This window comes from Blennius ocellaris (assembly GCF_963422515.1).
Source record: "Blennius ocellaris genome assembly, chromosome: 21".
NCBI classification, from domain to species: domain Eukaryota; kingdom Metazoa; phylum Chordata; class Actinopteri; order Blenniiformes; family Blenniidae; genus Blennius; species Blennius ocellaris.
Genome location: NC_137670.1, coordinates 6,287,894 through 6,305,338, shown reverse-complemented (window position 1 = coordinate 6,305,338; position 17,445 = coordinate 6,287,894). Strand labels below are relative to the sequence as shown.

Genomic DNA, 17,445 nt, shown 5'->3' with positions numbered 1-17,445 from the left:
TTCAATTTCCCTTCTTTTTTTATTTCTTTTTTCAAGCGGCTGCAAATTTGTGTCCCTTGCTGGCGGCTCAGAAATAATGTATGAGTGCGCCGAGATGCGGAGAGCGCTCCTCTGAATGGCGAGGGCCGTTTGGAGAAGTGCAAGGACTCTCCTGAGGAGCGAGGAGGAGTTTCAGGCCAGGAAAGGAAACAGCAGCCGGAGGCGAGGAGCGACCTGGTGAGAAGAAAGCTCCTTCGGCTCCGATCCTCTGATCCGTCTCGTTTTCAGTTTCTGATTGGTCGGAGACGCTTGTGTTGCTTTTCCATCTTCCACTGGGGGGGGGATTGATGTGACTTGGAATGATCACTGTCTCCTTACTTCTTGGTTTCAGACTTTCGGGGTTTGGTTTTGAACTGATTAGAACAGTTCCCAGTTTCTGAATGGTCTTTTTTTTTTTTTTTTTCGCAATGAATTCATCTGGTTTTCTAATTGGACTGAGTTTAACCTGACAACCTGCTTTCACTCTGAGCTTTAATTGCTTTCAGACACTTGTGATCTAGTTTCTAACACATTCATAGACACGTAGACCTTTATTCTTGAGAATTTTAACTTTAAAAAAAAAAAAAAAACCTTGAATTGGAAGTTTGGATGGATTTTTATCTCTTTAAAGTTCCAGATCGTTTTGGTTGGTTTTTGATTGATTTTTTTACTTTTTCCGAGCAGCTTTTGTTCCAGTCACTCCCATTGTAGCTCTTTTTTTTTTTTTTTTTTTTAATTTGAAGATCATTTCTAATTGGCGTTTAACCCATCAAACCGAAGTTCATTGAACTGAGTCTTTTGGACTTGTTGGTTTTCCTTTTGGCACTCCATCCACAACCCAAAGACTTTTCTTGTGCTTCCATCGATTTTTCTTTTAAAGAAGTTTTTGGTGGACTTTCTTTTGGTCTGAGCCTTTTTTTTTTTTTTGGTCTTCAATTATCAGGTTTCTCACTGTTTCCTGGACTGCTGCAGAACGATTTATCTTGGCTTGTGGGTGTGGACTTTTGCTGAGATGTGCCAATATTTTTTTTTTCCCCACATTTTGCATCTATTAGAACTCATTTTGTGCTTCGAATGTTTTTAATAATTTACATATTATTTTTCTTATTTGCTTAAGAAGCAGTGTCTTTGTGAAAAAAAAGGTGAGTTTCCTCGCCTCTGTCCGCCGGTAACATCACAGTGTCTCATTGAACATTTCAGAGCAAAGCAAGTCAAAAAAAAAAAAAGTGTCTTTTTGCTCGCTCGTCTTTCTTTCTACTGAAAATCGTCGAGCGGCCTTCAATTTCCATCTCAAAGGCGGCTGCAATTTCTTGCGGCCGGCCGGCACGTCTGAATTGGGACTTTTGAGAAGAAAACACGCCGGGCGAACGCTCGGAATTGTCGGCTTGTTCCTCCTATTCAGCCGTCGTGACGAAGGCACGCTGGAGGTTTTCCAGGCTCTCCTGCAGAGTTTCTGTCAGTTGTGGCGAGAAACGCCGCGGGGCGAACGCCGAAACAGTTAGCGGAGCTTCGCTCACGCTGAGAGCGGCAGAAGACAAACGACGCTTCCTGCGAACCGCGCGAGTCCGACGCTGCCGAGGACTGGGCTGATGGGAACGTCTTCCATGATGTTCAGACGAGTTATCAGGCAGAGGCATTAGAGTAGACACACACACACACACACACACACACACACACACACACTAAACCGGTTGTCGGCCATATTGGAGCGAGCGCTGCTTAAATGTTCACAAAAACAAGAGCAATCAAAGATTTCTGACGTCCGCCAAATGTTAACCTCGACTCAGAATAAAAAAAAATAAAAAATAGAAAAAGAATGTTTCCGAATCACCTCCAAAATTTTATGGAATCTATCTTTGTTGAAAACTTCAACTAAATCCACGCAGTAGTTTTGAGATACTCTTGCGAACAGACATACAAAGAAACTAAATATACGCCGGTGATTGTATTGTTTCTTGGGCGGATTTAACCAGGGAGCCGCGGTATTTCTTCATAAAATCACTAAAATCCTATTTTTCTTTAATGCTTTGGTTTTTCTACGCCTCATCCTGGGACTCCCTTGAGAGGGCGCTGGAGATCACTGAGCAGCTTTATAGATTTTAAAATAAGATCCACGTGTCAGAGAAAGACAGAACAAGGCCCCGTTTTCAAGTAAAAATCTTGGTAATAACAAGAATAATACAATAATACTCACCATTGTTAATGTTTATGGCTTATTCATCTCTGCATGCAAAACGTAAAATATATGAAACGCTGTGGTGTAAATTGGCCGAAGACATGTTCAACCATCTCGAGTAAACATGACAAACTCCCACAGGGCCTTTTCTTTTAAGGCTCCTCATTATATGTGTCGTTAATCGCAGGTGTGTCCGTCAGTGTTTGTCTTCACTGTGATGTTTCAGCCAGTCAGAGATTGTTTAATGGATTTTCTCCTCCTTCCATATTGGTGATCATCAAACTGATCCAATCCCCTTAAATTCAAAAAGCCTAATCTTGTGAGACTCGTTTATCTTTAGGGAAGTGGCATGTGTGAATGAGAACTTTTCTTTTCTTTTTTTTTTTAATCAACTAACTGTAAAACATGCGAGTGTGACTCTTATAGAAGGTGAATTATTTCACATCAGGTCACAATGTCCTTTTTTTTTACTCTCTGAATTGAAGTCCTCTTCTTTTACTTCTGCTTTTCTGCCGTCCAGCCAGCCAGAAATGAGTTTCTGTGGAAATCATTTGACAGAGAAAGTGCAGCAGATAGATAATCCATCACAATGAACAATAATTCTAGCTGTTTCTTTCTTTCTTTTTTTAAGGCAGTAATACGGTAACGGGGTGTACGCTGTTCAAATCAGCACCGTGTAGCCGCGGCTCAAAAATAATAATGTAACTGTGACAACAATGGGAGGGGGAAAAAAGCGGGCATGAAATTAGCTGTGATGGATTAGCTACGTCAGGTAATTTGCTCGTGTCTGCGCGTTAAATTCCACCCCGTACGGGGAGACGTTTAGCGCGGCAGCTGCCCCAAAAAAAGAGAAGATACAGCTGAATTAATAAACAGAGTAAAAGTACATTTTCTGAATAAAACACACATATAAAATACATATTGCCACTGGAGACAAGTCATGCCAGGTCACAATGTTTTGTTTCTTTAACCCTCAAACAGATCGAGACCTTTTTCCGATGTGAGCTTTAGTGACTCAGGCCCCGCCCCTTTTCCTACCTCAACCAATCACTCAACCAACATCCAATAGTGGCATTTCAATACTGACCCTTTTTTTTTTTTTTACTCTTTCAACTTCTGCAATGTTAAAATCCACTTTTATTCAATGTTTTTTTGTCCAAAATACAAAGAAGTACAGAAACATGAAGGGAGAATCACACCACAAACATTGTTTTCTGTCTTTGTGAGCTGTGCTCAGCTTTGTTGCCTTCACTGGCGGCCATTTTCTCCTCCCCAACATCACCTTCTGTTCTTTCCCATCGCCTTGGCTCCGCCTTTAGATTCTCACTGGCCTCGTAGTACAAACCATAGAGGAGAGGTAAAACTGTTAAAATAAAGTTTAGCACTGTTAATTGAAGCCCCTGTCGTGCAGAACTGGATTATTAAGAAACAAAATATAATTTTTGGGGGGGTTAAATCATTGCGACATATTCGGTGTTGAAGCATTTTGTTATAAATGTGCCTGAAACGTGGGTAAAATCCAAACCTTGTCCAGTCGGGAGCAGAAATCCGACAGCGACTCCTAAAATGTTTGCAGTTAATTACACGCAGATGGACACGTTGTAATGTGAGCGGAAACGAGACGAGCCGAAGCATCGCGCAGTGTAAATGTTGGGGAGTCGCAGTCAGACTGGCCTTTCAATATTTGTTCTGCCCGACACACACACGCACGCACACACACACACACACACACACACACACACACACACACACACACACACACACACACGCACACACACACACGCACGCACACACACACACGCACACACACACACCGCCGGTGGTCAACCTGCCATCCCCAGCTCGCTCACTTCACAAGGGAGGGGAGGCAGGGGGGGGTTGAACACAGGCAGTGCCTCCTGCAGTGTCTTCTGCAGTGCCTTGCTCAAAGTGGCGGAGCAGAAATTGAACTGTTGGCTGACGAGGAGCTCCGTAAATTGCTTTTAGGTCCGTCTGCTCATGTCGTTCCAGTGCTTGAACTTCAGAAAGCTGAGCTTTTTTTTTTTTTTTTTTTTTTCCCTCTGCTGCTGCTGATTTCAGGAAAATAGAGAAGACAGACAGAATGAAGAGGAAGAGGAGGAGGAGGAAGACAAGGGAGGGGTGGAAATGTAGTGGAGAACCAGAGAGGGCGGACAGATGGAGACTGAGTACTGTGGGTTTATTCTTGGGTATTAATGCAGGTGATGATAATAATATATACAAACCGTACTTTGTATTATGCAAATGATGATAAAATGACAACATGTTCAGTGTAATGATGCCCTGAGGGAGTAAAGCCACTACATATTTCAAGATAAACACAACATATCCCCAACAACAATCCTATTAATATTAATAATAATCCGAAACATGTTAAGAAAAAGTATTTTCAAATAACTTTTACTCTTCCTGGTTTATTAAATCCATGAATCATGAATATCCATATTTATTGTAAAAAAGTGTAATAAAAAGCATTTCTATATTGTTTATTTTCTTTTTATTACACTCAAAGGCATTTTAAAACAACATCAACAGATGGCACAGAACTTATGGAGGTAGATACTATAATTTTTGACGAGGCACACACGTTTTCCGATCGTACAAATGTCTTCGTCGTAATCATAACGGACTCTTCACCCGTCAAAGAGTGTGTGTCCTCTAAACAGACTGCTGTGTTGGTGTGGTTAATGATGAACATACTCCAGATCAATAGGCGTTGAAATGCTCAGTGGTTGTTGTGTGACCTCCACATACAGACCAGCTCACCTTCTCCTGCCTGTAGAAGTTATTCATACGAACAGGCGGAGTAATTTATTACCTCGAGCTGTCGCCACTACAGTGACATCAGCGTGTGCAGTCAGACTCTGCGGAGCCGCGATATGAGCAGAAACAATCGCCCCATAAACAATACGAACGCTACGTTCAACACAACCCAGATCGGATGTCGCTGTCATTTCAAGCGAGGATAAGCTTAATGTTGAGCCTCTGGAAGCGTTGAAACATGTCGGAAATATCAGCCCCTTTGCCGGTTTTCCTTTTGTGCAGAGGGTCCCGGCAGATGATTCCGTTGTTTTCTATGTGAAGCTGCGAGAAGCCGCGGCGACGTTAATCGTCCTCGGTGAATTCAGCTCCAGAGATTCAACATCCGATCCAAAGTAAATAATTAAAGCTGCCACTTCATTTTGGGGTTAAAATGCCTGCAGCTAATTTGTCGCCGTCTGTCACTGTGATGTTCTGCTATTAGAAACCTCACACTCCTCTGGAAGCCTCATCCCAACATTTAATAATACATGTCAAGTAGTAGACCTCTACATATTGTTCATTTAAAAAAAAATAATAAATGCTGCATGTAATGAATTGAATCCCGGTCAGGTCTGAATGTTCCTAACGACTCATCTAACTGAATTCAAGGGATTTTTTTTGCTGCCTTTAATTATTGCGATATGTTTGACTTTGATAAGTTGGGTTGTCGGAATTTAATATTAATTTAATGTTTAATTTACTCAACTTGCAAACTGGAGTTTGACGTATAGGAGGTGCTCATGCCATGAGTGTGATATATGTGATATATGTGCATGGAAACCGATGAGACAATACATAAAGGCTTCACAAGCAGTGAAGCAGATGTTTCAATGAGGCTGTTTCACATCAAACTGCTCACTGTGGTGATTCCGTTGCTTTGCTTTTTCCCTCGGATTTTCTCTGAGAGATGAAGATTGATGTTCGCCGTGTGATTTGCAGACACTTGTTGGGCTTGGTGATATATGCACATAGGAAAGCGTGCGAGGATAAATGGGGACTGGTGCTTTGTAACAAGCTGGGAAGTGAGCTGCGGAGCTCTGAATCTCACCATGTCGTTACCGCGGTTGTTCCAGGGCCGAGTGACTGACACACGAGTGCAGAGGCAGGAAATGTAACCGGGAACAGGAACAGTGGTGAGCGTGGAGAGCAGGAGGAGTGCAAAACTGTAGAAGATGAGAAAGAACAGCTGGAGAGGGGAATCAAAAAAAAAAAAGAGGAGTGTAGGAGTGGAGAGTGGCAGTCGGAGGCATTCAGGTCTCGGTACAAGCCGACTGTCAGTGCTAATAGACAGAGGAGGAAGAGGAGAGCGAGGAGGGGGAGGAGGAGGGGGAGATGTTCGGGCCAAACAAGCTGTCATCAACCAGAACGGAGCAGAACCGGGATGTCGGGGAAATTGTCTTCAGGGATGTTGGAAGAGACGCTGCCACAGATCTGAACCGTTCTCTCCCGGGGGGGATGAGCGATCGAAGGAGGGTTGGTGACGGTCAAAGACGATGGCGGCTTCACACCACGGGCCCCACGCCAACCAGCGTTTTTCTCGAGGCAGATTGCGAGTAGGTCCTCTGTCGAGGGAGGAGGCGTCTGCAGGGCGACGCTGACCAAACAACCGGGGGGTTTACACTCTGTGAGTCTGGCTGACTTTGCGCCATTGTGACATCTTTGGTGGAGATTTATAACCTGTGGTCTGAGACACGTCCATGGATCTTGTGTTTTTCTGTGTTTGTGGTCCTGGTACCAAATGATCCCCGGGCCAGTACCAGTCCACTGCCCAGTGGTTGGGCAAACCTGACATAAACATACACTATACATGCATAAGGAATGTTCCGTTACATGCACAAACCCATTTTGGTCCAATTGAAAGTTGAGCGTGCTATACATGTAATGTTGATTAACATCAAACCGTGATTTATATGATCATATTATACAATTTGGGCGATCCAGACACAGCAGACTGTCCAACACTGTCTGGATGATCCAGGTTCGGTTGTATCGATGACTCTGGTTCTCCGTGCTCCTGCAGATATCCGCGGGCTGCAGGGCTTCCTGGACCAGACGTCCCGTCAGGGCGTGGACGTGGCCCTGCAGAGGGTCGACAGGAACATCAGCAAGGTGTTCACCAACCTGTTCACCACCATGAGGACGGAGGAGCTGAACCGGTACAGGGACACGCTCCGACGAGCCATCCTGCTGCTCAGCCCACACGGAGCCCACACCTTCATCCAACAGGTCGGACACGTTCACTTCCTTCACCTCCACACGTGTTTCTTTTATTTATTTACATTTTTTTTTTTTTTTTTTTTTTGACGGGTGTCTGCTGGGAGGGGATGAGTGACAGATTACATGTTTGCCCACGTGTGGATGGAGCACAAATCGCCTCAGCCTCCACAGCTGCGAACATGTGTGCGGGTTTTAGTCGTGTGGATGTGTGAGCGTGAATATGAATTTCCTGGTAAATAACTCGCCATTTCTTCTCATGTAATGAATGGTTAGAAAGCACTTCAGCACAGCAAGCTGTGCATCAATTATTTCCCTTCAGAAGGTGACACGGGGCTGTTATGCTGCTAAAATAAGGCGACGGGGAATCGAGTGAAATTGCATAATTGTCACGTTTTTGTTTCGTAAAAGTTTGGCATGTACACAGCATCGTTTTGAAAAGTTTTGTACCTTTTTTTTTGAGAATTTAAAGAGATATTCGCCTCCCGCAGAGATTGTGGTAGAGAGTGCCCTTCTTGTTGAGCACGTCCAGGAGAGGAGAGGTTATTCAGATGATCTGGAAAATTTGCCGGCATTTGTATATAAAAAAAAAAAACATTAAAATGTTTGTGTTCAGCGAGTCGAACGCCTGCTTGCCAAGATCATCCCATCATTCATACCGAGAGCTTTCGATGACTGACTTTCTGATGTGTCCTTGAACGTCTCTCTTAATAATCAAATTCAAATACACACAGAAGTGTCAATTAATTCCTCTTCAAACTTTTGCCGACTTGTGGTCAGACCAGACCCCCGGACGTCGCTGCAAATCTGAAAAAGTCACACAATCCACAGTGTGAATTGTTGTGAAACGCCTCTTCAAATGGCCACAATCATGTGAATGAGACACTGAAAGGTCTTCAAATGCCTCCTGAAAGTCACACAGCTGATTCTCTCGAGTCCAGACTGTCATTGAACGCCTCTTCTAAATCACGTAAATCACATCCACACCTGGAACTGTAATAGAATTCCTCTCAAGAAAAACGAGATCAATTGACCGACATGATTAATAGTCCTTGAACACCTTTGACAAATCAGCAAGTTCGGATGACTGACACCCTGAGCTGTCCTTGAACGCCACTCCGTTCACTCACGGCTGCACATGAATTAACTGCTGATCATTTCAGTCACATGAGATGTTTGTAAGTTATTATTAGTAGAACCGATCATTAACTTTTAGTTCCGAGCTGCCTCTTGTACGTGTGAAGAAATCTGTGAGTGCGCTTGAGGAAAACGTGAGTCCGTTCATGAAGAGCACAAAAAAAACAAAAACAGTGTGGTGGAAAAATAGAGGGATGAACACAGAGCGAGAGATGAAAGAGGAGAGTGGACGGGAAAGTGAAGCGCCGGCGTTCAAATCAACATGTCCTGAATAAGCATCTGTAGCCGTTCACAGGTGTGAGTGTCCACCTGGACGAACAGATGGAGGCATGAACACACACACGCACACACACACACACACAGCGAGCATCTTGAGTGGCCGTCATTCTGAGGTCATTAAAATATATTGTTCATCCATTGTAATCATCGGTAAATCTAAATTATTTATGGAGCTTCAATCAGACACAAGGCATTTCACTGTGTTTTAAAAAGGGATAAAATGAATGCTTGAACGCTCCGACAAAGCAACATAATAAACACATGAAAGCTTTACAAAGAAATACAAAAGGTTTTGAACACGACGTCCAACCTCTTCCTGTGGACATTGCATGGTATCTTCAGATATCTGCCACCTCTAACTTCCAGAGGGAGTGTAGCTTTGAAGGGCACACCGCTGTGCAACAAAAGGGAAACTTGGATGATTAAAAACTGGATTCATTTGTGTGTAATTCTGTGGACGCTTCAGGGACGCACGGAGAATGACGGCAGCTCCAACTCGAACCTGAACATGACCTCAGCCTGACCTTCTGGAGACGAGACCGGTCCCTGTGCGTGTGTGTGTGTGTGTGTGTGCGTGCGTGCGTGTGTGCGCGCGCGTGTGCATGAATAAGGGATAAAAAAGCTTTCTCTTCTCTATTCAAGTTTTTTTGTGTGCAAAAGCTTGGGGTTTTTTTTGTACGTGTTCGCCATCACTTCATGACTTATTCAGCTGTTGTGCCAAAAGACCTTCGACCTCACACACACACACACACACACACACACACACACACACACACACACACACACACACACACACACACACACACACACACACACACACACACACACACACGCGGCTCCTCAGAGTTCGAACTACCAGTAGTGTTTATTTCTGTCTGTATGTGTGTGTGTGTGTGTGTGTGTGTGTGTGTGTGTGTGTGTGTGTGTGTGTGTGTGTGTGTGTGTCTGTGTGTGTGTGTGCTTTGTTTGGCAGCAGCTCTGAGTTATTAACTCTTCTCTGCGTCTTCATGTTTTCTTTTCCAAACGTGTTCACGTTGTTCACACGTTTGCTGCTCTTTGTGACAGGTACACACACACACACACACACACACACACACACACACACACACACACACACACACACACACACACACACACACACGTATGTCAACACCTGAGTTTACCTTCATATTACCCTCCAGGTTTACATGCATGTTGACACAGTGATGACAGAAGCAAAGAAAGACGGAGAATTGATCTGGTGAAAGCAGATCTGCGTTTGTCTTTATAACAATAGAAACAACCACAGAGAAATACTCAGTTAAAGACATTCAAACACTCTGCTAAACGAATCTCCCGCTAACCTCTCCCCCAACAAACATTGTTCTCACAGGAGATCATCCAGGGTTCAGTTCAGTTTTCCTCTTTATATCTCAGACCAGGATTAAACACTCACGTGAGGAACTGACACTGAAGTACAGATATCACTGCTGGTGCAGTGGGTTGAGTCTTGACCTTGAATGTGGATGACCTTGGCTTTAATCACGACCTTGGGTTGAATCCCAGGTTACAAGATGTCAAAACTTAGCCGTATTTGTGGTGCATACACGTGAAACATTGCTCGCTAATAGCTAATATTTTAAATATCATTAAAATAGGTATTTATCTCAATAATTCATAGAAGTTTTCTTTTTCACTCCATTCAAGTGTTTGCCACAATTGATTGCAAATGTATTTATAGAGCACAATTACGACACGAGGCATTTCACAGTGCTTTACAAAGAAATGAAATATATTAAAGCTTTACAAAGAAATGCATTAAAGCAAGCAATTAAGACTCTTAAACATAAGCAATTAGGAGTATGACATACTCAAGCTCACAAGCTGTTTCACGCTCACAATCACTGTTACGGAAGTTATATAATATCCGAGCTTGATTAATAAGTGTTAAATATACTGAATAGTGATGCAACTTTTGCACACTGGGTGGCAGGAGCCAGTCACTGTGGTTGAGTTAATTTTTTTCCCCCATCACTTTTGATCGAAATAGAAACAGTGATGAAATGTACCACCTGGTGGCACAAAGCGGTATTGCGGGATAGATCAGGCTGTGGCTTGTTGCACATGCAGCTGCCATTTTTTTGCACAGCTCTTTAGGAAGAATATTTGAATCGTTGATAATAATTGTACAAATATATACTACCAGAAAAATAAAACCACTGCAGGTCTGTGGACACGTCAGGTTCAGCTAGCTTAGCATGAAAAGAAGGCCTCTGCTGGCAGGTTTTTAAAAATGAGCAACTCAAACATTTTACTGAGTGCTGCAAACCTGCAAAGCTTTGAAATGTCCAAAATCTGGATAATTTAGAGTTTGAAACAAAGTCCTTCTACAAACTGGGGAATGAATGTGAAGATTGCCTCGTGCTCTTTTTTTTTTTTTATCTCCCGCTGATGAATTCCACAGTTTCGTTCGAGACGTGGAAAACATTTTTTGATAGATAGAACACATCCGACACCAATTAAATGATTCATAAGCTGGGTATTTTTATTATCTTTGAACACGTCCAGAGTCAATTTCATCACCTCGTTTTACCTCGACGATGAAAAGAAGCCTTCACCTGAGTGTCTGTTTTTGTGTGTTCTTGTTTTTCTTGGGGAATCTTGTCACCATGGAAACACAAATGGAGGTCCCATTGAGTAAAATCACTGTTATTTTAGGTGAAGCTAGACAAGTAGTTAGTTATAATTTAGAGTTTGTCTTCAAGAAGGGTTATTGGGGTGTGTGTGTGTGTGTGTGTGTGTGTGTGTGTGTGTGTGTGTGTGTGTGTGTGTGTGTGTGTGTGTGTGTGTGTGTGTGTGTGTGTGTGTGTGTGTGTGTGTGTGTGTGTGTGTGTGTGTGTGGCATTACTCTGGAGCATTTCTCACAGTGTGTATTCATCTTCCTTGTTCACAAGAAGAGACACCTGATCGATTGGATCAAACTCTTGTCGACATGTGGACAGAAACCGAGGTTTTCACAGTGACGACGATTAAGAGACTGTGGTTAGAACATTTATAGTTGAATTTAAAATCTGCAGGAAATGAATGGAAGTCAATTGAACAATGAAACGTGTGTGCGTGTGCGCGCGTGTGTGTGTGTGTGTGTGTGTGTGTGTGTGTGTGTGTGTGTGTGTGTGTGTGTGTGTGTGTGTGTGTGTGTGTGTGTGTGTGTGTGTGTGTGTGTGTGTGTGTGTGTGTGTGTGTGTGTGTGTGTGTGTGTGTGTGAGATCCTGAGACATTCATTAGCACCAGGACATGACGGCGTGGGTGGCGTGCGACTGAGCTCAATGGAAGTTGCAAACTTAAATAATGTCATGAAAACCCGTGAAAAGCTTTGCTAGGTTTACTCAACCCACACACACACACACACACACACACACACACACACACACACACACGCATGCACACACACACACACTCACAGTTTTATGCCATCTAAGGACACTGCATTGATTTACATTCACTCTTGTTTTCAAACAGATGATTTGAACTCATCCTGGAGTTTTGTTGACTGTTATTTGGACAGACAGACGCAGACTAAAGGCCCCTGCATACACCCATAAGAACCCATAAGAACCCAAAAGAACCCATAAGAACCCATAAGAAGCCAAAAGAACCCAACAGAATCCATAAGAACCCATAAGAACCCAACAGAACCCATAAGAACCCAAAAGCCGCTGTTCCACCGCGCAATCCGTGGCGTAGCTGGAGGTAACGGTAGGGCAAAGCACCCAGGACCAACTCTGTCGCACGATCCCACAAAATGTAGGCGGGGGTGTGAACAACTCGGAGACGCTCCAGCGAAGAACACAGAAGCGGTTGGCGGCCGTCAAGTCGTTCTCTTGGGACCAGCGTTGCTACAACTATTTTTGTTTGCGTCAGGCAGGAACAAAAATACATTGGCTGGTTCATGCGACTTCGTGGTTTGGGCTGCTTTTTATTGGAGTGGGCGGGTTCTAAGATGTGATTGGGCTGATCTGCCAACACCGCTTGTGACTCAGGTTAAACTTTGTCATTGTGAACAAGCGTCCAGCTCCTGTTGAATCTCGTCACCCCTGTTCCTGAGAGGAGCCACACCACATCACGGTCCTTTAACGAGATCGTTAAAAGACCCCGTCTCACGCCGACGTTTCAATAAACCCAGTTAACAAATCAACCAGTGAGCGCAAAGCATGTTAACAACAACGGAGGGTTTTACGGCCGATGAGATAATTAAATATCGTGGGCAAGTCGAGAGTGACGATCGTGACGACCAATCAGTAGAGGGCGCCGCCGTCACTCCTCCTCACAGACCCGTTCCACGGTGCTCGGTACCTCAGTGGAGGGGGCAGCAGGAAATCGTACCCGGCGGTCACGGGTTCTTTCCGTGTCTTCTTCCTCTCCCTCTCCCTGTACTCTTCTTCCGCTCCTCTTTCTCCCCTCCTCTCCTCCTCTTCCTCTCTGACAGAGTGAATCACAGAGGAGTGAGCGTTAGATTGGGAGGCGGGTCGATGCCGTCGGTTCCTCGGAGAAACATCTTGATTGACAGGATCCTATCACGCCGCTGAGCGGTGTGTGTGTGTGTGTGTGTGTGTGTGTGTGTGTGTGTGTGTGTGTGTGTGTGTGTGTGTGTGTGTGTGTGTGTGTGTTTATATTTCAGTGAGATGAGTAAAAAGGTGTTTGTGTTTATTGAGGTCATTTTCAATTTTCTGTCAGAGGCGTTTCTCCCCCGAGGACATGTAAACAACACACACACACACACACACACACACACACACACACACACACACACACACACACACACACACACACACACACACACACACACACACACACACACACACACACACACACACACACACACACACACACACACACACACACACACACACACACACGTGTACCCTCTTTTGATCTCTTTCTTAACTTCTCTGGTTTTTCATGGGTTTGATTCTTTCTTAAACTGGCTCCAGACTGATTTTAACATCTTTTATAAAACTTTTTATAAATCTTTCATAAAACTGTCTTTCCATTCAGAACCTAGAACTCAACGTAGTCTTCAGACTGGTTCCAGACCCGGGTTCTGGTTTCAGACTCATTTTGAAATGAATTGAATTTTGACCATGTTTTAAATGCTACCCTACTTTTAAAGTAAACTTTAACTATATTTAACCCAATTTTCAGGTATTTTTACTTTGATTTTAGACCGATTTTCTTGGACTATATCTCAAACACGTTTACGACGATTTTGATGATGTTCTGCTTTTGGCCAAAATGTCTGTAAATCTCAGACAAACTAACTTTGCATCAAATATATACATGTTTTTTGGCGCTTTGTTTATATTCTAGCAGGTGCTAGACTGCTTTTATAATTTCCTACCATGCTGAGACGATCTGGCTGCAGACTGACTGATACGTGAAGAGGTTTCTTGTCGAAATCCAAACTTTTCCCACCTGTTGTTGGCCTGACCTCCCCCCCCTCTCTCTCCCTCCCTCTTTTGTTCCCTCTTTCCTCCCTGAACAGCCTGGAGCTGTTACCTGACTTTCCCTAAAAACTAAAGCTGAACTCAGAGGAACCTCTCCTCCCTCTCGGGGGCTCTCGGAGCGTCGTGTTGACCTTTATAAAAAAGAAATGCAGAGAAACTCACTAACACTTCGCTGTGTTTCCGGAGAAAAAGACCGGGCCGATAAATCTGTCCCCGACATGACTCGGATGTAAATGACCTCCCATCTGTCGGGCCTGTAAATTCCTGGATTAGCGAGCCGTTAAAAGTCGAGGTTTTCGTTCCCGCGTGGCCCCATTGCACTCCCGCCGACGTGTTTCTTAATCATTGTTAATCACCGCAGATTTGTCTCCCGTCAACATTAGTCCTTGCAGAAGGACGGCATCCATGATGGAGCCAGAGGAGGACTGATGGGAGGAGGAAGGTGAACAGGGGAGGACTCCCAATCCAAAAACAGGAAGTAGAGCGCGAGACATGAAGACGGGTCTAACGACGGATTCCTCTTATCCGCAGTCTGAGCAGAGGAAGACGGCGAGACGTCTGATGCCGTGCATCCAAAGCATGAAAACTGCACGTCAAACAACTGCAGCTCAAAGCATTCGTGGACTGTCAAAAAACCTGAAAGGTGGATGTTTCGTCGCCCCTAAATGACACAAAAACTTCCTGAGACAGAAATGTGTTTCAGTTTCACTGAGGTGCTGCTCATCTGCAGCTGTAGACACATCCCCATGTTTGTCCTTCAGGAGCTGAATTGTATTTATTCATCTATTTATTCAGATCATTAAATACAGAACAAGAGGAAGATTTTTTATAAATAAAAAAAAAAACAACCCAAAAAACCTGCTGTTTTATCAGTTATGTATTTCAGTCTGTGTAAGACCAAGGCTGGTTAGTAACCTCACCTCACAGAGAAGGTCCCAGCTTTAATTGCTTGTTGGAGGCTTTTTATTCCCGAGAAGTTTGCACACTACCATGGTACCCCAAAAAATCATCACACACTCTCTTTGATTGATTTTACACAGCCTTTGGACTGGTTTGGACGACGACTGCTTTTGGACTGATTCGGCATTGAGTTTTTCGTCACTTCAAGACAGGTTTAGAACCCTTGTTGGACTATATTTGGAATTCTTTGGGCAATTTGTTCTTGCAGGTTTGAAGTACTTTGTTACTGGCTGTTAGACCAGTTTCAGGTTGGTTTGAAGTAGTTTTGGACAGGCTTGACAGAACTTTCAAGCTCGAGGCTGTTTTAGGACTGACGTTGGAAGAGTTTGAACCACTTTTAGACTGATTTAGATTTTTGAAAGGTTTTGAAACTGATTACAGACTGGTCGACCAGTACTGTTGTACTGGTTCTGGATGTCTAGGTTCTAGTTTTACAACCATTTTGTACTCTTTTTGAACATCTGCAGGACTTATTTAAGAATAGTTCAGACTGGGTTTGAAGTACTAAGTCTTCCTCTCAGACTGGTTGTGACGGTTTGTAAAGACAGCCGTTAATCGTCGTCTTCTGAAGTCAAAAGAACCGTTTTGGTAATGCATTGTGGGTTTTTTTAGGCCTAAAACTCCTGAAAAAGTCTTATCAAGGTTAATTTCTTAATTTCAGTGAGAAAAATAGCTCAAACGGAAGCTTTAAAACTGTTAATCTCTGGACTCACAGGGGATTTTGTACCGAACGGAGTAAAATACACTGTGAGGTGAGAATTAAACGGTTACTCCTGAATGTGTGAAACTGCACTGAAATAATGGAGCTCATGGTGATTCTCTCGGCTCAGCGTGACTCTTCATCTTTGGATGAAGTATTAAGAGCCATGGAGTTGGACACAAAGTCAGTTATTATTTTCCTGCTTGTGTGGGGTTTTTTTTGTGTTTTTTTTTTAAAGTGGGTTTGTGAAAACGGCGGGATCAGGATTGATCTCCCCCCTCAGCGCCGCTCTAATTGGAGCACTTAGTGTGAGTCTAATTGCCCGGAAGGAGGTGGAGGTGGAGGATACTCGACAGGCATTAGCACTGATTGGAGATCAGCACCCCGGTCCGGTCAACGCCTTCTCGCACTCTTCCGATTATATGAAGCCGCAAGGTGACCTCACACTGTATTCTCTCCTTTTATTCTTTCAAGAGGCGAAACAGAGAGAGGACGATTTGTTTTTAACCAGGTGATAGTTTTCTGAGTATGACACGACACCGGTGATGAGTTGGTTTCAGACTGGCTTTGTCTAGTTTGGGACTGATTATAGATTGTTGTTGAAATGGTTTGGTCGACTACTAATTACTACATTTTGACATGTGATAAATTGTAGGACTGATCATGTGTGTTAGCCTCCCAGTGCACGACGATTTGTCGGCCCACTACAGTTTGTTGGCTCTTTTAGGGTCTGAGGTTCTACTGTACACATATTATAGACGGCCTTGAGCAAACCGTCATGGTCACAATTTTTTCAGCTGTCTTTTATCCAAAACGGACCGTCCAAATGACGGCCGGACAGCTCGCTGCCTAAAACCGCGCACCGATATGGACCTGCGGCTACATAAACTGGCCTAAGCAGCCAAAATACTGACTGCACGTTCATTGTCTTCCACCGAGCGCACCCCGCCCCCTCATTGGTGGACGTGCTTTCAAATCCCTGACCCAGTGCAGTGAAGGTGGAGACTTGTGGCGGTGGCGCATTAAATGAAAAAAAAACAAACAACCACCAGGAATTTAATGGAACAGCAGCAAGGATTTAGGAATGGCGGCCCATCACTCCTATGGATGTGGATGGATGGATGGATGGATGGATGGATGGATGGATGGATGGATGTTTTTGGACTCATCATAGGCTAGTTTAAGATTATAGACTAGTGGTAGACATGTTACTGGTTACAGACTAGTGTTAAACCGGATATAGACTATTTTGAAACTGGTTATAGACTATTTTTAAACTGCTTATTGTCTACTTTTAGGACTGGTTATGGGCTAGTGAGGAAATGTTTTAGTTCTTAGTTCATTTTCATGCAGCACGTGCTTTTTGCAGACGTCGGTGTGACGATCTCTGGGCCAGCCGCGGCGTGAGATAGATGAGATGATGGATCAGAAACGGGCTGACGTGTCATTTGTCACAGCAGAGGGAGAGGACTGGTGGTGGGGAGTGGGATGAGGGGTGTGTGTGTGTGTATAGGGGGGGCGGGGGTGTCTGGTAGATGCTGTCATTTGTTAGGCTGATGGATAGTGCGGCTGAAGCATCGGGGCTGACAGTGCTAATCTGATATCAGCCAGAGAGACCAGGGGAAACTGAACTGTAAACATGCACCTGTGCAGCAGAC

The 17,445-nt window shown here is 43.9% G+C and overlaps 1 protein-coding gene across 1 annotated transcript in view; it reads left to right on the top strand.

Annotated features, from left to right (window-relative positions):
* Positions 1–17,445, top strand: part of grid1b (glutamate receptor, ionotropic, delta 1b) — a gene marked incomplete at both ends in the record, with an annotated part of 362,055 nt that overhangs the window by 249,646 nt on the left and 94,964 nt on the right. The window contains one exon of the mRNA XM_080517016.1: positions 7,035–7,240. Coding sequence (XP_080373142.1) covers positions 7,035–7,240 — 206 coding nt within the window. The remainder of the gene's footprint in view (positions 1–7,034; positions 7,241–17,445) is intronic.